Here is a 25,652-nt window from a genome sequence, read left to right on the forward strand (position 1 = left end):
ATTAATGTAGGTGTGACTGACAATCTTGACTAGGCCTCTTGTGTTAGCTTAACAGACGGTTACATGAAAAAAAAAATCACTAAAATCATATGTAAAAAAGGTCTTAGTGAAATTTAATGTCTGTAATCTCTATCTCTCGTCTATGTTTGTGCTTCTCAAAATCCCCAATCGTGGTCCTAAATTCCTAATGTCGTTGGTGTGAGCTTGGAAGCCCTACCTGATAAGTAAATTCCCAAATTGTCAATGTTTGAAGGGTGAAGTTTTGAAAAAACCTAATGTGCAAGTGATGCATTTGTGAATGGGTGTGAGTTCGAATCCATAATATTAAAAGTGGATGCATGCGAAGGTTGTTGTCATGAGGAGGTAGAGATTTCACTGGTGGAGCTGAAATCTTAAAGGTGAGTTTCTTCTAAAGTACAATGACCATTTTTAGATTTTGATGCATTTTTTTTATTGATATCAATTGGTGTGGTTCTTTGGAAAATGTTTCTGGTGTGGAACTGAAGTGAGTTTTCAGTTGATTGTGGATGTGATGGTTTATTATTTGCTTGTAGTGTGTTGTTTTTTTTTGGATCGTTTTGTGGTCCAAATTTTCGTTGAAGTGATAAAATAATTATTTTTAAACACTAACTTTATTATAACATTTATAATTTTTTTATCTATTTATTTATTATATGAATTCACCTAGCATATATAAAATAATTATCTCTTTCTTTTAAAAAATATTATATTATATTATATATATAAAAGATTATTTATATTTTTAATATAAGATTATTTGTATTCTTTTTAACAAATTCTAACTTATATATTTTTATTTAGTAAGTTTTTATATATTTATAATATAAGATTATTTGTATTCTTTTTAACTCGGACATTTGACTGTATAATTACTATTATATTTAAAATATTATTATTTTTTATTTATATTATGTATTGTAACTATTTTGTTTAATATTTACTACACACTTATTTTATGGATATTTTTGCTTTAACTTATTAAGATTTATTGCATTATAAATTTTTGCACACATCTTTTATAATTACGAATATTAAAATTTATTTTTTAGTTAAAAATAAAAAAATTATGATAATTTTTCATGTTTTAATAATTTTACATAATTTATATTTTGCTTGTAGTTCGTTCTTACATTAAACTGGAAATAATATTTTAATTACAAAAAATTAAAATGCACAAGTTAATAAATCATATATTTTTTAATTATTTTTAAATATAAGGATAATTTTGTAATTTTACTTTTTTTATTAAGGAAAATAAAATTTTAATTACATCCACCATATAACTAAAAAAATTCATCAATTTTTTTATAATTTTCACTTTATTTAACTTTACTTTCTATACTTTTCCTTTAAATCATTTCAATTAATTCTTTCAAATTTAATCCTTAATTCAAAACAAAACATAAAAGACATAAGGAAATTATGCAGTATTAGTATACTACATAACATACGTACAATGCGGTATTTAACATCAGTGTGTATACTATATAACATACATTACAAGATAAAGCAAAAGATCCAACAAGTATGTACTAAACACTGAGAATAATTCCAATGAAATATGTATTTTTATCACACCTAATTTCAAAGAAAGACATAAAGGCACACTTAGCATGCATGAACAAGGTCTCTTTTTTTCCTAAATCCACAACATCAATGATCCAATCCTATCAGAACCAAAAACATCTTCCTTTTTCTAGTATAATTGATCTCTATTCCTTTAAATAATTTGATGTTATAAATGTTGAAACAAAAGTTGTATGCTAGGGAAGGTAATTTGATGTTATAAATATTAAAAACCTCTTTATTATTAAATATAGAAAAATCTTTAGATAACTTGATTTTACTTACGTAACGTGAAATGTAAAAGATATTCAAATGTTATAACCACTACACCTTGTAGGTAAGCCTTTATCTCTTGCCTTTTATCCATTTCAACAAATCCAATTTCGATTCCTTATCCTTTCCTTATCAATATAATTATTGATTTATTTATGACTAAAAAAAGTAAAACTATGGAAGAATAGAAAATTTTCTCTAAAGAAAGTCGAAGCAGTTACATGCATCTAGATTATTGAAACCATAACAAATTGTCACTGAAGAAATGTATCTTTGTATTCTTCCCCCAAGAAAATTGTATAACTTTTTTTATTTCGTATCTAACTATTTACTATTTTAAAATCTACTACATATGTCTAAACTGTGAAAGAATATTTATATATTTTCTTTCTTGTAAGTTTTCTATTTAAGAAGTCTTTCGCCTTCAAGTCTTTTGAGATAACATTAATAAGTTCAATCATCGCATCTGAAGTATTATCTATTTTAGAACTTGACGTTACAATTTTGTCCTTAAAAGACGTCTCGGGTGGATTAAAGAAGGAAAACGTATTTAAATTGACCTTGGTCTCAACTCCTAAGCGATGTGAGACTATTGAGCATACCGGAACAAACCTCCGGTCAAGGTCTTAAGGCAACGGATTCCCCTAGTTGAGGGCTAAGGGACTCTCAATCGAGGCCTAAGAAACTAAAGCTCTTACCACTCATACTTAAGGAACAATAGTTAGATGTCTTAACAAAAGAATCCATGAAAATTCAAAACCAATTGAGGATTTTTCCGAAAAAATAAAATAAAAACAATTGCGGCAATGAAGGCTGACCACAAAAAGAAAATAATTACATAAATATAGTCTCTCATATCGAGAGCTCTGATACCAAGTTAAAAAGTGAATTTTAAGTCTAACTCATCCTCATAAAATCGACTTATAAGGTAAAGTTTGCACTCAGTTATATATTATGAAATGTCCTGATCTCTAATCGATATGAGATCTTCAACAATTTGACATAACAAAGCAGTTTGCACAATATCTTCTATAATTTTTCATTACAAAAGTAGTTTATATGCCTACAGTTCTTCAACTCACATATTATACACAATACTTACTAGCTGCAACAGACTTGTGTATCTCTTCATTACAAAACATGAATTCTATTTTAGGCAAACTACGAACCGATAATTTTTTTTGTATAAAACTTTTGACTGCATTTCAGAAATAAGATCGTCAAACAATTACACTATCAGTAGTTTATTTGAAAACCTTTTTGCATCCAGCAAAAATTAACTACTTTACTTCCATTAAAAATTTAAAAAACTACCAACTACTATTTCAGTAATTTGAAGACATCACGGAGATAAATTACCTACAACTTGCACAAGCAGATGTGAATTCTTCTGTAAATAGTCATACGGATCAGTTTTGATTCTAACATAACTTCCTAGCACTTTGTCATCAAAAGTTGTGGTTGCTTTGAAAGTTAATCCAATAAACCCCTCTTCAAGTAGACAAGCTTGAGGTTATAACTAACTTTGGCTGCAAAACAGCTTTGATGCTCTTCACAAACTATGTTCAGATTATGAGATTTTGTAAATGAAATCGATCTTCTCTTTCTCAAAAGGTTCTCAAAAGGTTGGATGGTTCATTGTAATCCCTATCTTCAGAACTACTAACATCACGCATTTCTTCAAAATTCTCAGCAAAGTGTCGTGCCAGAAGATTTTGCATGCTGTTTCTGTTTACTGATTTCCACCCTAGTAAGAATCTCAGTGGTGCATCACAATGTATCTTTCTCTTTTTCTTAGGGTCAAAAGGATTGTTTTCTCTGCAGTACTCAATAATGATTGAAGTAACATCATGTTCAGAAAATTCATTGCTCGTGTCTTTGCCAATATATTCAAGAAATTCCATAAGACTTCTTGAACCCCATCCAATAAACTCTTTTTTCTTATCTTTCCCATTTCCTTTCATTGATGATAACTTTCCCAAGCCCTTCTTTGTCCTCCCTGACATTGATTCTATTGTCTCATTCAGGTCATCACAATCAGAAACTATATAGTTATTCACGTCTTCAGAATCACCACTGCCATCTTCCCCTAAACCTATTTCATCTGGATCCAAGTCACGTTTGCTTTTGCCATTCTTAAAGAATCTATGGGCAGAGTGTACATGTTCAGAATTCAGCCCTTCTTCTTCTTTGATGATTTCATAATATTCTGAAAATAAGAATTCATACGTATCTTGATCTTTGAAATCTACCAATTCCTGTTAATAAAAAAGCATGAAAAAATCAAGTGATATAAATTCAATATTCTTCATTTTGACCACTGCCATCTTCCCCTAAACCTATTTCATCTGGATCCAAGTCACGTTTGCTTTTGCCATTCTTAAAGAATCTATGGGCAGAGTGTACATGTTCAGAATTCAGCCCTTCTTCTTCTTTGATGATTTCATAATATTCTGAAAATAAGAATTCATACGTATCTTGATCTTTGAAATCTACCAATTCCTGTTAATAAAAAAGCATGAAAAAATCAAGTGATATAAATTCAATATTCTTCATTTTGACCACCCATAATTCAAGCTACCTACACCATTAAGAGACACTAGACCAGATGCGGCCATAATCCACAAATTGTTATATGAACATTTTGATAAGAATTAACGTATCAATAAAAGTTACGGATTCCATACACTAAGCTCACTCATGCACCTCACTAATACTAACTCTCTTTTGCGAACTCCTGATTCTGTTCTATCGGTATATTACATAATTGATAGACCATGCATTTGGCAGCGTTGTGTATTTCATTCCAAATACCTGCAAGCCAATCCATCCAACAGCAGAATTCTTTACATCTAGAGGTTTAATAGAAAGATGTTAAATCATGCTACCAGGATTCAAATAATCATAAGAAAATTTTAAATACAAGGTTGGTTAAATAGCAATAGCATTACTAGTTTAGTCTTATATTACTGGGTCCAAAATAAAAACAAACAGAAAGAGCCACAAAAATAACCCTCAGCTATCCAGTTAACCTGATTGACAATCATGACACTCTTGTAAGACTGAGTCACTTCACTTCAAACCCAGGATCAAATAATCTCCAGTATTGATGATAGTTGAATGATGGTTCACGGGAAAGTATCATGTTTGCAGGGATTCTAACAATCCATAAGACCAAAGAGCAGAGGCCACAGAAGATCTTATGTCTCAGGGCCAAAGACATGAAAATAAAAGATGTTCTGTTATACCCTGCAGCATAAAAAACTAATGGAAGTTCAACTCAAGGTCTGTAGTTAGATTTTCGTGCAACTTCATAAGTTAATTATTTTATTTCTTTGATGTATTAACTTCATTTGTGTTAATTTTACTTCTGAAGTAGATTTATAATAAGATGATCAACAAGCAACTATCAATTCACATTTTTCTCTGTAATCTAAACAATCACAACGGTGGTTTGAGTTTCTAGCTGCACTTGCGGAATTTATAACAAATTCATGAAAATACATAGAAGCACCTGAGTTCAGCTTTAGTATTAACAACATTCACCAAGGTTAACCAGTAGTAAAGAGGCAATTAAATTTAGATCCCTAAAACTTTTAACCAAAAAGTCTTCAATCTTATAATAATTAACAAACTTTGGTTGTCTATGAATTGCACTAACCTTGCAGCTCTTGCTCATGATAAGGAAATTGAAGTCTGGCTATGCACCCACATTCCATCCACCTGTTTGGAGTAAACAAAATGGAATTTGAGGTACGCTGACCAATAAGTATCATCTTCAAAGATATAGTGTTAAAGTGCCATTGGACCTTGTCTTAATCCCATAAAGAAAATCCTCGTTCTCTTGTTACCCTTCTGGTCTCAGGTTGGCGAAGAAAATTTTTTTCCCTATCAAATTTACTGGGTATGTCCTTCACTGTATTTTTAAGACTATCATTTTCAAGTTGATTAGGTTCTAAATCTGTCACCTGGTCCTCCTTTGCCTGTTTCCCAGAAACCCATGCCTGAAGCATTTCTTCTGTCTTTGGTTCAGGAAGGAAGCCTTTCTCTTGCATCTCTGCATAATATCTGTATGCTTCTTCTAGTTTTCCATTTAGAAACAGCCCATGAATCAGTACTATATATGAACTACGATCATGGCTGATTCCATCTTCCCTCATTGCATCCCATATCTTAAATACATCATCAAGCTGGCGCCAGCGGCAAAACTTTCTTATCAACATTATATAAGTCTCATTGGTTGGGTAGCATCCCAGCTCTCTCATTTTGTCCAAGAGCTCAAATACTTCTTCCTTGGTCCTTAACATACGGAAGAAAGCATGGAAAGTTTGAATTGTTGGGGATAGGCGCCGCTTCAACATCTCATCAAAAAGTTGTTTAACTTCATCAACTTTGCGAGCTTTACAAAGAGGCTTGATCAAGGAGTTGTAAGTAACAACATCCGGAATAATGTTGTTGTCCTCCATTTTTCCAATGAGATTGGCAGCTTCTTTCACAAGCCTACCCTTTGCTAGAGCATAAATTACCGCATTATAAACCTTTCTATCAGGAGTGATCTTCCTTTTCTTCATCTCGTCAAACATCCTAAGCACCTTGTAAAGTGTAGAAGATTTTGAATAGCAAGATATGATACTTCCATAAGAGATAACATCGTGTTTGATTCCTCTCTTGCTCATCTCCTTCCATATTCTTTCTGCCTGACTGGTGCTAACAATCAAATTACACCATCCATTCAGAATTATGTTAAAGCTTTTAATGTCAAATGGGAAAACATTTTTGTTGCAGAACAGTAAGTTCTCAGCATCCTGAACATTCTTATACCGGCAAAGGGCAGAAAGAAGGCTTTGAAATTCCTCTAGCCCAATTTGAAAGTTAAACCGTTTATAAGCATAGAAAGTATTGATTGCTCTTGCAACATCATGTATAGCACAGTATCTCCTGATCATGATCAACAGTGTCTGTGGAGTGACAAGAGATGGACCAGCTCTACCACCTCTCATTTCCTCAATTAAGGTCCAAGCAGTATCAAACTTCCTCATTTTACCAAGAATGGAGATCATAGAATGATACTCCCGAACCGAATGAGCATACCCGGGCTGCTTGCCAGCCCACAAGAAAAATGTGAAAGCCGCTTCCCAATCATTGCGAGTTTTTGAAATTACCTCCAAAACCAGCTCTGGTGATAGCACCACACTGCAATGCTCAAGCTTCTGCTTAATGTCAGATGGTCCAGAACCCATCTCATGCATTATATCCAAAATGGTTTTAACATCTTCGGCAAGATCATCATCTCCTAAATGTAACTTACTACAATTGGTACCATTCTTATCTTTATTCGTGCCATGACCATCATCATAATCATCATCTTCATCCTCTTCCCCATCATCGTCATCACTCAACGCCTCATGTGCAGGGACATCAGTTGACTCCCCAAGGCTTCTTGTTGAAGATGAAGTAGAAAAGGGCCTGACTGAGAAACCAAAATTTGGCGGAGCTAAAAACGTTTCATACCTAAAAAGGTTAAAGAAATTGAAAGCATCTCCCATAAGCGGATGTTCTACCATATGACATCGATTAACACAGAGTGAGTTATGGTTGATGCGTAATAGCCCAACAGAGAGAAGAGATAATTTAGATCCGATTCTATTCATGACTGACAAAAAAAAAAGCACAGTTCAATGTATTGAAATTGGACAAAGGGCTAGAATAACCAAATTTATTAATTTGGTTAAAGTTGAGTGAAAGAAAGATGTTTGTGAAAATGACTAAGAGAAACTAAAAGCAAAGGCAAATTGATACAGATCTGAAGCGGTGTAGGATGGTGTACACAGGTGGGTTCTATTTTATATAGAACAACTAATTATTATTATTAAATATATAAAATATAATCAATTATATATAATATAATGTAAATAAAATTATATTGAATAAAATTATATAATAAAATATTTAATAATAATATTTATATAAATAAATAATAAATTAAATAATAGTAAGAATATTTATAATATGATATAAATAAATATAATTATTTATAATAAATAAATTATATATAATAATATTAATTATAAAAAATATAAAACAATATTATTATTTAAATTTAATTTAAAAAATATTTTTTGATTAAATTTGTTATGATCATAAATATTTAAATAAATAATACAATTCAAGTCTACACAAGTAAATAAAATATAAAATATAAATTCAATAAGAAAATACAACTGCATTAAATATTTAGTCAATAATTTTAAATTTAAGTACAATATATAATTATGTTAAATATTTATTAAAAAAATAATTTTATAATTATTGATTAAAATTATAATGAAATTAATTACCTTTTAAATTAATTAGAATTTCTGCTGTTAATTTTTAATCAGTCATTATTATTTTACTTTTATCCCTCCGCATATCTCTCTACTTGAGAAACATTCATTATTAGTTTAATTCAGACCTTTATTGGAACAATATTTATTAACATCTAGAGTCTGCACATATATCTTTTTCTGTTGGATTTTGTCACCAAACACCAAATAAACAATTTCCACTTGATCCGGAGAGCTAACTATCAGCATTCATCATTCTTAAGAAGCGAATATATAGTAAAGATGGAAGTTGAGAGTACTTATTTTGAGTGGTTATGTATTTATAAATCTTTATGGGTTTGGATTTTTGACTCTGGTTTCTACTAGTTTTAATGTGATGTATTAGAGTATTATTTCATAAAATCTGAATATCATGTATATAAATCATAGTATTTTGTAATATAATTAAAGCATTTATGTAACATTATAAGGTGTATTGAGTAGGTAAATTAGAGCATTTATGTAATATAATCGGAGATATTACGCAAATAAATCGGGACACTTATCGAGTTTGGGATTTTGTATGTCGAAAACGCCTTGATCATGCTCTGACAAGATTGCTTGTTTCCCACAACATTTGGCAAAGCGGGCCAGGATGAGTCTGGGCCCATTCTACTACACTTTCTGACTATTAGGTCGGCCTAATTCCTAGCATGCCAGTACAATTATTTGTACTAAATCAATGATCTGGGATATTTTAGACCCACCTAGTTGTGTTTTGGGCTAGCTTGATCTGTCTTGGTGGGTAATCCGATGGATTGGTCTATTCGGCCCAATTCCTATCCGTTTTAGGACGGTACACATAGTGGGTTTGACCGACCATATTCCTAGCAGTTCTAGGACGGTACATAACCCCTAGTCTTGAGGCGAGCTCGCGAGGTGCAAAGGCTGATGTCTGAATTTCACCTATACGTAAGAGCACAATTGGTCGATGGGTTTGATCGGCCATATTCCTAGCAAGTACGGGACGATACACATAATGAGTTTGATCGACCATATTCCTAGCAAGTACATATCGGTACACATAATGGGTTTGATCAACTATATTCCTAGCAAGTACGAGACGATACACATAGTGAGTTTGATCGACCATATTCCTAGCAGTTCCAGGACGATACACATAGTGAGTTTGATCGACCATATTCCTAGCAGTTCCAGGACGATACACAACCCCCAGTCTTAGAACAAGCTCGCGAGGTGCAAAGGCGAATGTTCGAATTTCACATATACGTAGAAGCAGAATGGATTTGATCGGTCATATTCCTAACAAGTACATGACGATACATAAAGTGGATTTGATCGACCATATTCCTAACAGTTATGAAACAATACAATTACCAATATAAATTAAATTTAATAAAAAATAATAAAATCAAAAGATAAAAATAAATACATGGTGTATTGAGAAATATAACCATAATATATTCACAATTCAATTTTTTTTTACATCTATCTTACAACTTTCAATATTATTATTTTAATTATCTTTTACATTATTTAATTATAAATTTATTTTTTATTATATATTTTTTTAATAAAACTATCACATTAGGATTATACATAACTTCAGTACATTAAGATTATATATAATTAAGATTATACATAACTTCAGTACATTAAGATTATATATAATTAAGATTATACATAACTTCAGTCACATTAGGATTATATATAACTATGAAAAATAGATATTTACTAGTCATAGATAAATTAATTTTGGTGTGTGAATAATTTTTTTAGTGTGAATAGTAAACTAAGCTTGTAAATTAATTTATATGTTTTTAATTTTATTATAACTTTTTACAAAAAATTAATTTTCTGAAAAAATTATTTATTTTTAAATTAAAATAGATTAGTCCATTTTGATTTATCTCCCTTAGGTGACTTGGATTCTCGTGCATAAATCAATTATATGTTATTTTATATAAAAAGAAGCTTCCTTCATGCAAAGACGAAAGAATAACAAATTCTAATAAAAACTTACAAATACCATAATCAATTAATCATAAGTTATACTGATGACCTGTTTATATCTATCTATCTATATATATGTATATTAATCTCTTGTTATGATGTATACCACAATTCAAAAATATTTATTGACAGAAAACTTTTGTGCACTGAGATTTATATTATTTCACAGCCATTTTCAAATTACATTTGATTGATGCAGGTACAGATGTCACAAGATACTACTTTATTTAATATTTTTTACTGAACAAGTCATATGACAACTTTTTATATGCCCATGTTTTTTAGGTTAAGAATTTGAAAATGTTACTACTTCGTAAGTGTTTGGTTGAGAAAAGCTGTGTGGTGATAATTTTTTGTTTTATGAGGTTCTGTGTGTGTCAGGTGGAAGGTGGGAATAAGTGTTCTTTTTTAATTAACGCTGGAGCTATGTAGTTTCCTATGTAAAGTAGGAAGTTATTAGTTTCACATGAAATGTGTTTCATTTGATCAGATATTTGAAATCAACTTTGTCCCAAGTGAATTTGAACCTGATGGGTAGTGGTTGCAAAAAGGTGAGTGCACAGCACATGGATAATTGATTATGGGTGTATCATTCACATTCATCAGAGTATCAAAGAAAGTGACAAAAGAAAAAGATGTAACTAGTTAGAGCCAACATCAAAGTGTTGTGAGAAAAGGATAACAAAAATAACCCATAGATGAGTTCACGGGTCACTTACTGTTTCCTCTTCTTGTGTTCCATATTAAAGAAAGTATGCACCCCACTAGCTACATGCCAAATATTCATTCATTCACTCTTTTTTTTCCTTCAAGCTTGAATTTCAACACTATTCCAACCCATTTATCTTGAAAAAGCTGCAAATTGCACCATTCCCTCTCTCCTACTAGGAATCTGTGCAGTTTAGCTAAAAACTTATTGCCCAAAAAGTTAAATAGCTTTTTCCTTCTAAAAGTGGCTCAAAATAAAGACAATGAGTGAAACATGGTGCATATAATTAGCTTCAAAGATCACATTATTTTTATATAGCAAGAAGTGGCTTGTTCAGCTCATGGAATCAGCTCCTTCTTCTTCTTGGCTGCAAGCCTTCTTCTTAGCATTGGTTTGGTTCTTTAATTGTGGATATGTCCATGGAGCCACCCCAGCAGCAAAAATTGGTAACTTTTCAAAGGTGGAAGATGCTGGAAACTTTCATATTTACTATGGCCAGACCTTCAAAGTCATTAAGAATGCTGCGGATGGCCAGAGCTACCTTCTTCTACAGGTACTTCCCTACGGAGATATCATTTTTTACTATATCTGAGTTCTTAAGGTATCAGTAGCCATGGTCCTCATGATTTTGTTTGGGTTACTTTTGTTTGTATAAGCAAATAATAAAATGGGAAATCATAGGGATTTGTTTTAGCCTAAATAAATTAGCGTGGGTGAGAAAATTGAGGGTGTATATTCATTTTTTTTTGTCAATTGAGTAAGAGTTGGAAGAATGGGAAGCCACCACAGTACTACTAGATAGAGTGCCAATAACACCCCAGGATTTTGACTACTTGTTAAATAGAGTTTTCCACTAACCAGGTTGTGTAAATGTTATCTGATATCAAATGATACTATCTTTAGTACTTTCTCCTATTGAAGAAAAAGATGAAATATTTTTTAAGGCAAAAGGCAAAATGTATTAACCAATTGATAATTGAAATCTTCTACACAACGCTGAATGCATTTGTATGATGCACTCATCTAGTAGCCCAGGTGTAATTTTTAGATGATTGATTAGGGACAATGTTTACATGTATTAAGTGTCAAAGTCCTTTCTAATCTAAGATAGGGGAATTTTAAAATAGATCATTAGTTTTACAGCTAATAATAACAGCCTCTGACCACGTTTACTTCAATGACTCTGTTGTTCTTCTGTTGGGAATGTATGCTAGAAGAAATCAAACATAGAAATTACTGTTCTTCTAATTATTTGCATGTTTGTGGTGAATTTTTCCTGCTAAGTGTGTTTCTTGCCTACTCAATTTTCTTCTGTCAATTCTGGCAGAATAATTCAAGGATTGCTTCAAGGACTAAATATTGCACATCAAGAATTAAGTCATTTGTCATACCATTGTCAAACTATTCTGTTGATACTACTTATTTTCCAGGTATGCTTTGGATATTCCTATCTCGCTACTCAGTCTCACTCTTGTTCATTCTGTTTTTTCTTAGGAAGCAAGATTCTATAGCATATAACACCATCAATCATAATATATCAGCAAATCAATTTAGAAATCAGTTCAATGTGCCAATGCTAAAACAAATGATTTGGCTAGTCAATCTAATATTTGTTTTCTTATCACAAACTTAATGATGTCTTATCATTGACCAACATATTTTTACTGTAATTGTATCTTTCACCCATGTTGTGACTAACTTTTTCTTTTGCCTCTGGGGATTGGAACTCAAGTTTCCTTCGTAGAGGTGAGAATCTCTTACTAGCACAAGTTTACATTTTAAGGTTTTGGTGGGGTTGTCAAGATCAAGATAGAATGGATTGCATCCTTCTTAATTTTTCATATTCTTGTTTTGAATAGCTTTTAGGTTTAGTGGAGAGCTTGAAGGGCATAACCTCAGACCATGTTGCTTCTCCATGTGTGTTGAAATTATATCAAGGAGGACAGATAGAAATGTTCAACAATAGTGATTACCAAAAGCTTGCAGAGTTTTCTTCATACTTTCTTAGTGACGATGATCAGCAGTCAGCTTGCAATTTTGCAACTTTTGATCCTTTTATGGAGGATAGCCCTTTGCAGGTAAGCAACTAAAATAGCTCTTTATAAATTTTTAAAAGCCAAAAGGATCAGAACTTACGTGTAAGGTAGTGTCATGTACATGGACTACCATGATGCTTCTGAAACCAACATTTGCTTAAAGTATAGTTCAATAACCAGGAAACATTTCCCATCTAAGCTTTGATTGAGCAATGTCAAAGTTTGTGAAGTTAGTCTTTAACTCTTAATCTTAGTTCCTTGGTATTATTAGAGAAATCTTTCCTCCATAAAGGAGAGGAAAAGTGCAACAAATTTTTTTTATCTAAAAGATGGTCCTTAGTACAAGGATATTCTTGGGTGCCACTTGCTGAGTTGCTATATGGAAATCACTACCGCATAAGAGATGCCATAATCGAGGACTTCATAGAAAAAGTACATTGACATTAAAAATGAATAATATTTGTTCTATATAAGAGACCATGAATACTACTGTTAAGTAAGATTTTCATCGTGTGGCTTTTGATCTTGCCATTAAATTTGATGGTGCCCACTCCACTTAACAGTAGGAGTCTAAATTCTGTGGACATTCTATGAATTCATCGTCATGCATGCGGGTGACTGGAGTTGCACAGTGAACAAATTTTGAGTGTGTTGCAATCTCCAGATGTGATTGAATTGTGCTTGGTGAGGCAATTGTGGTTTATCCCCATGAATATCTTAAATGCAAGTAGGTTATTGAAGAGTTCATGATATATTTTTAACTAGAGAACGTACAAAATCTCTAACTGAATTGATAGGAACCAAACTAAACTAACAAAACATAACTACTACCGTTATATGGATGATGATGATGATGATATTGGGTTAGGACTACTTAACTAAGTAGTTTCTTTACAGAGTAGTACTTTGGGGGCATTTTTTATAATCCATCGTAATCTGTCTTGCGCTGTGTCATATGTATCATGCAGGATTTCCAGAACAACAGTTTATTTTAATCTAGTCTTTCCAGCTAATTTAATCTGATTACGGGTTAAGAGCCTACTTGGAAGATTAATAAAATATTTAAGATTCAGTACACTAGTCTATGAGAAAGAGAGACACTTAGTCATTTCAGTGGTTGGATTGCTTAATGGTTTACTGTATTCATTTTGATAGAGAGCAGAATGGATCAAATTCATTGGAGCTTTTGCGAATGTGGAAGCTAGAGCTAATCAAGTCTATAGCGCAGTAAGCACACTACTCTGTCCAAGCATAACTATTTGTATGATTAAATATATTTTCAGCAACTTCTACCAACATTATGATTTGGTAACCTTGCATGTTCTTGTTGTCCAACATCTAGACTGAAATTTTTTTGTTAGAAATTTCTACTTTGGGTCTTAGTAAGCCTATGCTGTTGAAATTAGATACTGAGAATTAATGAACAGAATACAACTAACTTCAATTGTTTCAGTTGTTGACCAATGTAAATAAATCCGTATGAAGACCAAAGCACAGGAAATGCATTTATTTGTGCCGGGACAGAAGAATTTGTTCAGATCATATAGTTGAAAAATGTCCACATATTTAGTATTTTAGCTTAAAGCACAAGATAAACATATTTGATCTTAACTATAAGATAAGGTCTTACTTTTATAAGTAATTCCACTTTTGTGGCATTGTAGATTCTTGTGCAGACAGTCTGCTCAATAGAGAAATGTTAAGAACACTTTTTTTTAAACTCACGCTACTATTAACTGAAATTTATTGGGAAGTGTTCGATAGTATAGTGTATATTACTAGCAATCCCATTGCTCCATATACCAAACAGGTAAATTTCCAACTTCTTTGGTCTTCTAAACATCAAAGCATTGATTTCTGAACATGAACAAGTGTGACCAGTTTCTATGGGATAAAGTTGAAACTGCCATTAGATTAATCCTTAGAATTCTGTCATACATAACATACCGAGTGCAGAAATTTAAATGTGGAGTCCGTCAACAAATGAAAATAATGTTCAATTAGCACCAAACCATGTGTTTCCTTTCTTCTAAATGTTTTAACAATCCTTCATTAGTTTGTGCGGCAGCAAGCCTCTACTTTCTTGTGCCATAACTTTACTTTAAACTTCCTAAGTTTATATGCATAAGCTTAAAGTTGCATTTGAAGAGTATTCTACCATCTTTCCAATAATTCTGAGTTAATAAGGATTATATTTTATAATACATTTTAGCCTGACCAAGTGATTTGCTATTTTATAGGTTAAGCAGAACTATTTGTGCTTGGCCAAAATTGCCCCAACTAGGACAACATTCAAGCCAACTGTAGCTTGGATGAAGTATAAAAATGTATGTACCTTCAAAAGCACACATTCCATTACCTAATTCTTTCCCACTTCTTAAATACACCCCGTGTACCTGTACTAGAGCTTTGTTTAAATTGGTACATTATATTCTCAAATTGATTTAATGTTTTAGTTTTGTTTTAACATCTGATAAATAGCAAGACCTTCTAATCCGTATTAGCCCTTTTAAAGTTATTGCTCTTCTCTCTTCAAATCACCTGGAGCCAACTTATACATGACTTTACCCTTTTATTGATACATAAAAGTTTTTTAACGTCTGAAGTGCTATCTTTGCAGGGTGTTTGGTCTTTTACACAAGAAAAGTATCAATTGAAGGTATGAAGCACATGCTTTTAGAGAAATTAAACATGGCCCATGTTTCTCAACTTTAACTATTTTGTTCAGCATTATCACCAACCTGTGCTCATTGTTTAAATGCGTGAGTTGTAAATATGCACTATTATACTGCCCATACTTCATTTTTTTCCTATCACTTATTGTATTTTAGTTAATCTGGCGCTTATACTTTTTATCCTTCTGGTCATCACTGTAAATTTTTGTTATGAAAACTTTGCAAACAGTATGTGCAAGATGCAGGTGGAGAGATTTTGGATGCCAGCAAGAACACTTACAATATCTCTGATCCTGATGACTTGGAGGAATTTCACGCAATCCTATGTGTAAGTTGAATTATATTGCCTTAAAAGAGAAAATTAAATGCAACATAGGAACATTGAGTGACTAATATTATCCTTAATCGACATTCCTGTGTAAATCAAGTACTAAGTAGAACTTCGTAAATACTTACTAGACTACATCAGTAAAATATGTCATACAGTAACAGGAAAATAAGCATTAGGATAAGGGTTGCCTCTGACAATATGATATAGATATATACAGGATCTGATCGAACAAACTCTCTATAAACGCTTCTTGGATAGAAAAACAACATTAAAAAATGTAATAGAAACTTTCTCATATAACTTCTTTAAACTCTTGTTTTCAACTTGTGTATAAACTAATTTTAGCTCATAGAGAAACTCATTTCATTTTTTTTTTCTTTTTTAAGACATGTTTGGACGAGTTTCTCCATAAACATTTCTATGAGAGAAAAATAGGAAAAAAATTTGAAATGAGTTTCTCCATAAGTTAAAGTAGTTTATGTTTAAGTCAATTTGTTTGAGTTATTTCATATATTTACTCTATTTTTTATTTTTAACTCATATGTAAGTTAGTTTTAGTTTATGGATGAACTTATTCATTTTCTTTTTCTTATTTTTCTTTCTTAAAAATGCTTATGGTGAAACTTGTCCAACCAAACATGCTCTAAACAATTCTACAGTAATGGAATAGTCCGTTTAACATAAGATGGTGCATGAGGCTGTTAGTATAGACCTACGTTCTAATTTGTTAGAATTGAAAGAGATTCCTAGAATATAACCTGAGAAAAAGAGTTCTTTTTTTCATTTCTTTAAATTTCTTTTTATTTATTAGTTTTTGTTGACTGAACATCATTTATCATGCAGACCGTGGAAGTAGTTATTGATGAAACACTAACCTCCGATCCAACCAACTACACTTTGTCAACATTTATAGGAAATCTAAATGTTGAAGATCGTTCTTGTTTTTCCTTTATTTCAAACACAAGTCTGTGGAGATATGACAAAAGGGTACAGAACTCTATAGCTCTAGGTAAGTACGTGGATCCAAAATGCATATAATTGATAAAGACTTGGTATTTGGTATTAAGTTTTTGTAGCTTTAAGGTTTTTGTTTGTATTTGGTATTAAGTTTACTTATAGGATTGATTTATTTTGATAAAATTATCTTCTGATTTTTACAAGTCTTTATAACTTTAGTAATTTATATGACAAACTCACAAGCTAAAGTTATGTGACACAGACATTGATACTGATACGGACACTGGACACCATACACGATATGTATAATTTGACACGTGTAATATTCAAAATATAGGACATGGGGACACATATATATATTATATAAATTGACAATCAAGATTTATGTGAATAAGTATGTGAATTCTTTTTTGGTAGAAAGATGCTTCCCATGACGGGTTCAAAAGGATTTATTCCTTATTTTTATAATCATAATAATAAAACTTATACAATATTTTTTTTTTTAGAAAATTAATGTATTTGTGTTTTTTAAAATTATGTTACAATCATGCTAAAATTGTCAAAGATCTAAAAAATATTTTTTGAATTAGACATTTCACTGATACGTGTATGCGTGTCAATGTCTGATATGTGTGTCGGACACAGACACACAATTTAAGAGGCGTGTTTGAGTCTCATAGCTCACCAATCTTCTTTACTTAAACTAATGGAATTTGAAACATGTTTTTGTATAAATTTCTAGTGCTACTTAACTTACTTTATACTATGTGTGCATAAATTGTGAGATTTTCTTATCATGTGGTTGTGTGATAACTTTTTACCATCATGTTTTTGCATTTATGATGTTTGTGAAGACTGGTATAATGGAGCAGTGTCACAACCTCAATTGGCATTGGCAGATCTTATTGAGGTTTTATTTCCAACTGGGAATTACACGATGACATATTTTAGGAACATTGCAAAGGTATGTTGTCGCTGGAGTTTAAGGTTAAAGAAAGTGCAAGATGTATTTTTGGCATTCAAAGAGTTTGGTGTTATTTCATGGTGCAGGGAGAAGTACCAATAAATATTGGTCCTGAAATGTGTGACAGAGACACATCTATAGCAATGGATCCTACCATAGTAGCATGTGGATGATTATCTTCCAAGCTCAACAATAGGTATAGTGTTATAAACAAAATAAACCGCCAACAATACTATTTTGTTTTATTTGTTTTATTTTTTTAAATCCCATTTTTTATTTTAGGATCTATACTTTGTATTTTGTTTTAGTTATTATTATTATTATTATTTGCAATGAACCAAGAGTATCTATAATTTGATAACCGTTCTCTCTACATTTCATCTCCTTTGATTAAAGAAAGGATTTTCATTCCTTAATAAATAATACTATTCATTATTGGGAAGCTTAGATGATTTCTTTTTATTACAAATATGACATATTAATTTAATATTCAAATTGTAAACACTTTTATAAATTATTATTAAAAAAATGACAATATATTTTTTCCTTATTCCATATATAAAATCATATAATTTGAGGCTATATATTGAGGTCAAATAATTTCATATCATACAATAATGGGTGATTTTCCCCATTTTGTTTTTTTTTAACAATGCGTACCACTTAAAAATTCCTCCCAATTTTTTTTTTGTGTAGTTATCGTATGATAGAGTTAGTTATAGTCATGATCATGTTAAAGTAAGTTTGTTCGAGAGTTCTTCTATAAAATAATAAATTTTGCTTCTAAAAACAGAGGCTTTATCCAGTAAAAATAGAAGTTGGGATAGTATACTTTTAAATTATTTTCTAAACATAATGTATGATTTCTTATTTTATTTTTAATTAACTCCATACACACTATAAACAAATGTTTTTTTAAAATATTTAATTGTCATAAGACATAATTTTTTAATGGAAACTGATACCAAGATTCTACTTTTATTTATTTATTTATTTAATTTTATACACAAATCATAATATATATATATATATATATTAAAATAAGTTATATAAGTTATTCATTTAAAAAATGTATTTATTTTCATTAAAAAAATTCCTAATAAACAATTAAACTAAATACCTTAATCTATAGACTATGAAATTAAAATTTAGAGCAATTATAAAATTTAAAACTATAAAAAAAGTACAGTGAGATACAAAAATATAAATCATATTAATTTCAAATTTTTTGTAAAAAAAAACAAAATCAATATACTACAGTCACTTAAAATATTAGAGATATTATTTTATTTCATATATTCAATCCATTATTTCAATTTAGATATATACTTTTTTAATAATACCTTATTATATTTTTTTATCTTTGTTGCATCTATTTTTCACAGTTAATTCATATCTTTGCAAAGTTGTTTCCACATCTTTTTTTTTTCTTTTTTAAAAAATTATTAATTTTTTTTTTAATTTCTAATAGTTTTTTATTAAAAAAATTATTTTTTTCCACTATAATATAAAATAGTCATTGTCATGTCACATGCTCGAAGTTCTTGCTGATGATGTATCGTGTTTTGTCAAGTAAAATAAAGAAAATGAATAAGACTGATTTACATGGGAAGAGTACACTAGATAGTTCAGAATGTTTCATCCTATTATCATCATCTTCCAAGCTTTTATGTACATTAATTTGTTTCATTCCTCCTTCTTTCTTCACTATAATTTAAAATGTAGTGATGGACAATGGTCCATATATCCATATATTATTAAAGATATCAACCTTGTATTTATTTAGAGGTAAATCATGTGATAATTTTTATGAAGAAACAAATTTTTTAATAAGTTTGTGCTAAACTTTAATATATATTTTTTTAATTTATTGCATGTTAACTTTTTTAATAAATATATATGAAATAATTATTAAAAAAACTTGAATACATGTTCAATTACTTTAATGAATTCAAACAAAATTAATCAAATTAAAAAGTTTTTACAACCTCATTTTATATGTGGATGACATTTTTGTTTTAAGCAGGGCAGATAATAAGTCTTTTAAAAATCCGAGTATTTTTTTAAAAATATGTGGATAATTCTAAGAGTAGGTTTTTCACCATGAATAATTCTGCAAGATTTGTCACCAAAATTCAATTTTCTTTTGTTTACCTTTCACTTATTTAGGAGTGTCTATCTTTGTTGGTGTTTCAAGGGGTCGTTTTCTTGAACCTTTGGCTGATAAAGTCAAATTGAAGTTTGCTTCTTGGAAAGGTAAATCTCTTAGCATGATTGGTCGGATTCAGTTGGTCAATACGGTGATTACGAGTCTTCTAGCTTATAGTTTTAATTTGTGTAAATGACATGTTTCTCTTCTTAAGCAAGTTAAGCAGTGGTGTCAAAATTTTATCTAGATTGGTGATATTCTGAAAAAAGGTACAACTACTATTAATTGGACTACGATTTGTTCTCCCCTTAAGAATGGAGGTTTGAAGATTATTAACCTTCATCATGAAAACAATCCATATCTTCTTAGGCTTGCTTGGAACTTTGCTTATAGCAACAAACCTTAGTCTTTGGTCTTGAAAGTCAGGGTTCTTAAATCAAAATACGAGTTTCGAATGGTTTATAGATCCTCATCTCTTTAGCCTGGAATTAAGCAGTTTTATTCTACTATACTTGATTATACTTATTGGACTGTTGGTACAGGTTCTTTTATTAATTTTTGGAATGATAAATGGTGTGGTACTATTTCTTTAGCGAATATTGTAGGATTATCTGATGGTACTAGCCTTTCGGATATAGTCTCACAGTTTTGGACAGGTGGTGATTGTAATATTTCATTGTCTTTACAGCAAATGTCTCATCTTTTTAGTCATATCATGGTTAGGGAGGAACATGATATTTCCAATTGGATCTAAATGAGTTTGGTCGTTTCACTCTTAAATTGGCTAGAACTTTTTTCTTGGATCCAGAAGCTCCCTATGGTTGGGGTAAATTTATTTGGTCTTCATATCTTCCGCCTTCCAAAACTCTTGTCATTTGGAAAGTTTTTCATGGACAGCTTCCTACATATCAACATATTCAAAATAAAGGTTTGCATATTTGTTCTATGTGTACGTTTTGTGAAAAACACGAGGAATCTATTCAACATTTATTTTTTTGAATGTTCTAATGCTTTGCCTATTTGGAGTTGGGTTCGATAGATTTTTCCTATTTCTCATTTATCTAATATTGATGATTTTCTCTCTTTTATTAAGAATGATGGTAGTCCTTTGGTTAAATTGATTAAGCTTGTTGTGATAAATTTTTATATTTGGATGATATGGCGTATGAGGGATTATGCTCGTTTTCAGGATAAGATTGAGGTTTCTATGGCTATTTCGGATATTAAATATTTAACTCGTCTAGTGAGAAATTCATTTAAAGCTTTAATGAAGAATGATATGTTGGATTTCAACGTAATCAAGTTTTTTGATATTAATACTCGTACTGGTAAAGTTTTTCTAGTCATCTTCATGTTAGATGGGAGTTTCCTTCATCAGAGGCTTAGTTCAAATTAACACTGATAGGGCTGCTAGGGGATATCCTGGTCTTGCTACTTGTGGGGGTATTTTCCATGGAAGTATGGAGGAGTTTCACTATAAGAAAATCATTAAATAGAAACCAACTTTTAAAGACCAAAATAATTAGGTGCAATGGTAACTAAATTAGAGACCATTTTAGAAACTAAAAAATATTGGTTTCTAAATTAGTTTATATTATTGTTAAATACTTTCTAAATTGGTATCTAATTAGCTACCAAGGTTTTACTACCAATTATTTAAATTCTAAATTTGGTAGCAAAAACATTGGTTGCTAATTAGATATCAATCTAGAAACCATTTAACAATAATAAAAATTAATTGAGAAACCAAAAATTTATTTAGTTCCTAAAATAGTCTCTAATTTAGTCACTATAGCAACTAATTATTTTTTGTCTCTAAAATTAGTTTCTATTTCATGATTTCATGATTTTCAACTAATTAGGTTTTTGTCTATTGTGCTCTGGTTGCTGAGTTTTACGAGGGTTATACATGTACGGAGGAAAATCAAAAGATGAGGCTTACTAATATGATTTTGCTTTGGTTTATGCTGCATTTATTGTCAGGACTAATGTTTCTTGGATGTTTTATAATCATCGATTAAATACTTGTCTTAATTATTATGGGAAAATCAGGTTTAGGGTTACTCATATTTTTCGTGAAGGAAATGCGTGTGCTGATAAGTTGGCTAATTTAGGATTTATTCAAATAAAATATTTTCATTTGTATAATAGGCTACCATTTAGTCTGTTCTTAGAATTCTTTATCTATACCTATATATAAAGGGGATTCCCCTTCTAAGTGCCATATAATATTATTTCAATTTTATTCTTAGATTTATATTTTATTTCATTATTTTAAAAATTTAAAAATATATTATTTCATTTTTTTAACAGTTTTAAATGTATAACAGAAATATATAACAGAAGAGATAACATTATTTTTAAAAATCAAAACTAAATATATCTTTTTCTCCCATCATTTTCTCCCATTATTTTCTCTCATCAAACGATCTTTTCGTCTTCATATTCAAATTCATATTCAAAATATGAGAAGTCATTCTTACGTTCCACGACCACGAACCCAGGAACCCAACCAGTAAGTGTTGTCTTTCAATTATAAAATAGAAGATGAAATTGCAAATAGAAGATGAAATTGCAATGTATGAATTTACTTTTATTTTTTATTTTTTATGTTTTATTTATTGATAATAATATTATTCTTATTGTGCTAATACATAAAACATTGAAAGGGAAAGAACGTACCGCTGCAATTGTCAGGTTCAGTGCCATGGCGGTAATGGATTCCGACTCAACATCGAGTGTGGAACGGAGGACGGTAGTAACGAAGTCGGCGATTTTGATTGACTCACCGCAGACTAAGGCAAGGAGAGAGTTGTTCGATGGGCCACCGGTGTAGAATTGTGGCAGAGTGGACTCATAATGGTAGTTGGTTTTCAATTACAAGGATTCCATTTAGAAACTGCTGCCACTGTGTGAAATCCTCCAGGTTTCAAATTTTTTCAAACATTTTAAATTTGAAACTTTTCAAAATTTTAAATTTTAAATTTTCAATTTTCAAAATTTTTAAATTTTAAATTTGCGAAATTTTTAAATTTCAAAAAATTTCAATTTTTCAAAATTTCAAACCCTAAAGTAAAACACTTCAAAAAATTTAAAATTTAAATTTTAAAAATTCTTAAATTTTAAAAAATTTTAAACCCAAAAAATCTTTAAATTTTAAAATTTCGAAATTTTCATATTTCAGAATTTTCAAATTTCGAAATTTTGAATTTTAAAATTTTTTAAATTTTAAATTTAAATCTAAACTGAAGGCTTTATAAACCCATCAAATATCTTTTTCGTTTTCTATTTTCTTATTCAAAATATTAGTCGTAATTTTGTTTCAAGAACCACGAAATCAAATCAACCAGTAAGTAGTGTTTTTCAATGGCTTCTACACAGTTGACTCTTGCAAATTCGTAAGTATGTATATAATTATTGTTTTGTGTTTCTTATAATAATTACCAAAACCATTCCATTAACAAGATTCTCCATTTTTTGTTTCGTGAACATTTATAACTCTCTTTTAATTTTATTATATGCGATTTGCAGTTTGAAGAACTTTCACGCGTTATGGCATGGGATTTGCAAGCTATTGTGGGATGCACCATTGCCCTAGCCACCATTATGGACAACCCGAATCTCATTCTTTCTCAAGGTTTTTGTGCTGAACAAGATGACCTACTTTGTGATTTTCAGAAATTCTCATAAACCAAAACGGTGCTTAATGAATTGGAAGAGATTTACAAACCTTTCTACCCTCATGTTCATAACAACCCTCATCCCATCATTTCATGTTTCCAACCTATCCCTCATAAAAATGTCAAAGAACTCAAACTATCAAACAAAGTAGATGAATAAGCACAAGATTTGCACGACACGGAAGCATCTAAATGCAGAAGAAGGTAAGTCATTCATCCAACTGAAATTGAAAATTGATGGTACATGTATAATTTTGTTTTGTTACATTAAAAGTCAACCTGTTATGTAATATCATACAGAATGAGGGTGGTGAAGCATTTAACCGCGGCAGATGGTGTGTCAGACCCACAAAAAGGGTAGTTTTGGATTTAAATTTTGGGCGATTTTGGTGTTTCACTCTCTTATCTCCCTAGAGTCAACTTTTCCTATCCATGTTACAAAGACCAAGGTCAAAGACTCATGGGAATGTGGAAAAATCATAAACCAATGAATGGTGACACTTTACTCCAGATGAGGACGTTTGTGTTTTCATAATTGAAGTGCTCCCATTTTGCCTTCACAGGGTGCAAGAGTTACACGGTCGAAAAAGGTAGATGCTTTTAGGAGTCTATGGTGTAAAGAAACTCAACAAAGCAACAACAATAATGATTCTTTGGGCATTGTTTTTTTCCATTAAAGGGGTTTTGCCTTGAGTCTCCTTTGGAGAATTGTGTGTTCCTATATATTTTGGGATTATTATTTTACAATCACATGGTGATGAGTGTGCATTTGTCCATTGGAAATAATGAAGAAGATGAGAAAACCAAACTTTTGGTTAAATGGAACTTCATTCTAAAATATTGGTTCATGTTAGCAATGAGAATGGAAGTAATAAAATTAACAATAATGTTGAAAGAGAGGGTGAAAAAGATGAATGATGTTTGCTCTGAATTATTTTGTATTTTGTTTTCACTTTTACTAATAATGTGTAAATAATAATATTATTTATTCAATTTTACTATTAAACATAATTATATAAAAAAAAAATGCGAGTGCCTGTGTATCCCGCTAGTAATACATCTAATGACACTCCTTCTATTTACTCTGTTGTCATTATTTACCAATAAGCAAATATCCTTCAAAATTAAAATTATTCTGTTTCGCTATTTAAAAGTAACTTTCTACCTAATTTAACTTCTATTATTCAAAAATTTGAACACCCTTCCTTAAAAGTAAATTATTATTGAATATTGATTTTTTTAGAATTTATCATTAAGGAAGAAATCTTTTAAAAATTCTTCTTCTTATTCTAATATTATATATCGAATATTTGAATTATTTTTTTATCTTTGACATGTTTTATGCGTTTTTTTTAATCTTTATCGATAACATTATACAGAAAGAAGGTGGTTAAATTATACTGATTGTAGTTTTTTTAATCAATTACATAATTGATTATCTTTATAACAGATAAATTTTATAGTGTAATTTATAAGTTTATATTATTATAATTATAAATTTTATTTAAATTTAACAAGTTTAAACAAGTTATTCATATTTTAATATATATATATATATATATATATCAATTTTGATATATACTAGATATCAAATAGTTTTGAAGTAATATATTTGTTATATAAATAATTTATGTAATTTTTTTTTTCTAACCATAAGTTTTAGAAAGCTTGACCTAATTGAGAGGGATTAATGGTACATAATGGATAAAAGTTAAATTCGTATAATTGGATTCCTCTTTTGTAACTATTACAAAATTTAATAACTTATTCTCAATTCTTTTTCATTTGATTCAAAATTCCTTTTATTTAGATCATATTTAAAAAACTTAGGTTAGTTAAAAATCATTTAATACTTTATTTTTATATATCAAATTTGTGTAATATAAATATTTTAAAATATAAATAAATACGAATTTGATTATTATTTTATTGTTTAATATTTTTAAATTTTC

General features: G+C 30.2%; 3 protein-coding genes across 6 annotated transcripts; 1 reads left to right on the forward strand and 2 right to left on the reverse strand.

Annotated features, from left to right (window-relative positions):
* Positions 1-3,207: 3,207 nt before the first annotated feature.
* LOC137831648 (pentatricopeptide repeat-containing protein At5g15010, mitochondrial-like) lies at positions 3,208-7,680 on the reverse strand. Of its 3 annotated transcripts, XM_068639411.1 has the most exons (3): positions 5,522-7,680; positions 4,893-5,109; positions 3,208-4,362 (listed from the first exon to the last, which is right to left on the reverse strand). In XM_068639411.1, the coding sequence occupies exon 1, from the start codon at positions 7,509-7,511 to the stop codon at positions 5,676-5,678; it is 1,836 nt and encodes a 611-aa protein (XP_068495512.1). In that variant the 5' UTR covers positions 7,512-7,680; the 3' UTR covers positions 3,208-4,362; positions 4,893-5,109; positions 5,522-5,675. The 3 variants fall into 3 exon arrangements, with proteins under 3 accessions (XP_068495512.1, XP_068495511.1, XP_068495510.1); XM_068639410.1 differs by having other exon boundaries at positions 3,208-5,109; XM_068639409.1 differs by lacking the exon at positions 4,893-5,109 and having other exon boundaries at positions 5,522-7,669.
* LOC137833505 (zinc finger CCCH domain-containing protein 19-like) lies at positions 3,468-4,478 on the reverse strand. Its single transcript, XM_068641850.1, has 3 exons — positions 4,446-4,478; positions 4,267-4,362; positions 3,468-4,118 (listed from the first exon to the last, which is right to left on the reverse strand). Exons 1-3 carry the CDS (start codon positions 4,476-4,478, stop codon positions 3,468-3,470), a joined length of 780 nt encoding a protein of 259 aa, XP_068497951.1.
* A 3,315-nt stretch (positions 7,681-10,995) lies between the features above and the next one.
* Positions 10,996-18,244, forward strand: LOC137831649 (uncharacterized). 2 transcript variants are annotated; one of them, XM_068639412.1, is made up of 11 exons: positions 10,996-11,461; positions 12,236-12,338; positions 12,641-12,654; positions 12,768-12,986; positions 14,100-14,171; positions 15,185-15,271; positions 15,565-15,603; positions 15,849-15,947; positions 16,794-16,959; positions 17,762-17,871; positions 17,958-18,244. In XM_068639412.1, exons 1-11 carry the CDS (start codon positions 11,249-11,251, stop codon positions 18,042-18,044), a joined length of 1,209 nt encoding a protein of 402 aa, XP_068495513.1. In that variant the 5' UTR covers positions 10,996-11,248; the 3' UTR covers positions 18,045-18,244. The 2 variants fall into 2 exon arrangements, with proteins under 2 accessions (XP_068495513.1, XP_068495514.1); XM_068639413.1 differs by lacking the exon at positions 12,641-12,654 and having other exon boundaries at positions 11,407-11,461.
* The last annotated feature ends 7,408 nt before the right edge of the window (positions 18,245-25,652 follow it).

Source organism: Phaseolus vulgaris, chromosome 6 (genome assembly GCF_000499845.2).
Source record: "Phaseolus vulgaris cultivar G19833 chromosome 6, P. vulgaris v2.0, whole genome shotgun sequence".
Lineage (NCBI taxonomy): Eukaryota > Viridiplantae > Streptophyta > Magnoliopsida > Fabales > Fabaceae > Phaseolus > Phaseolus vulgaris.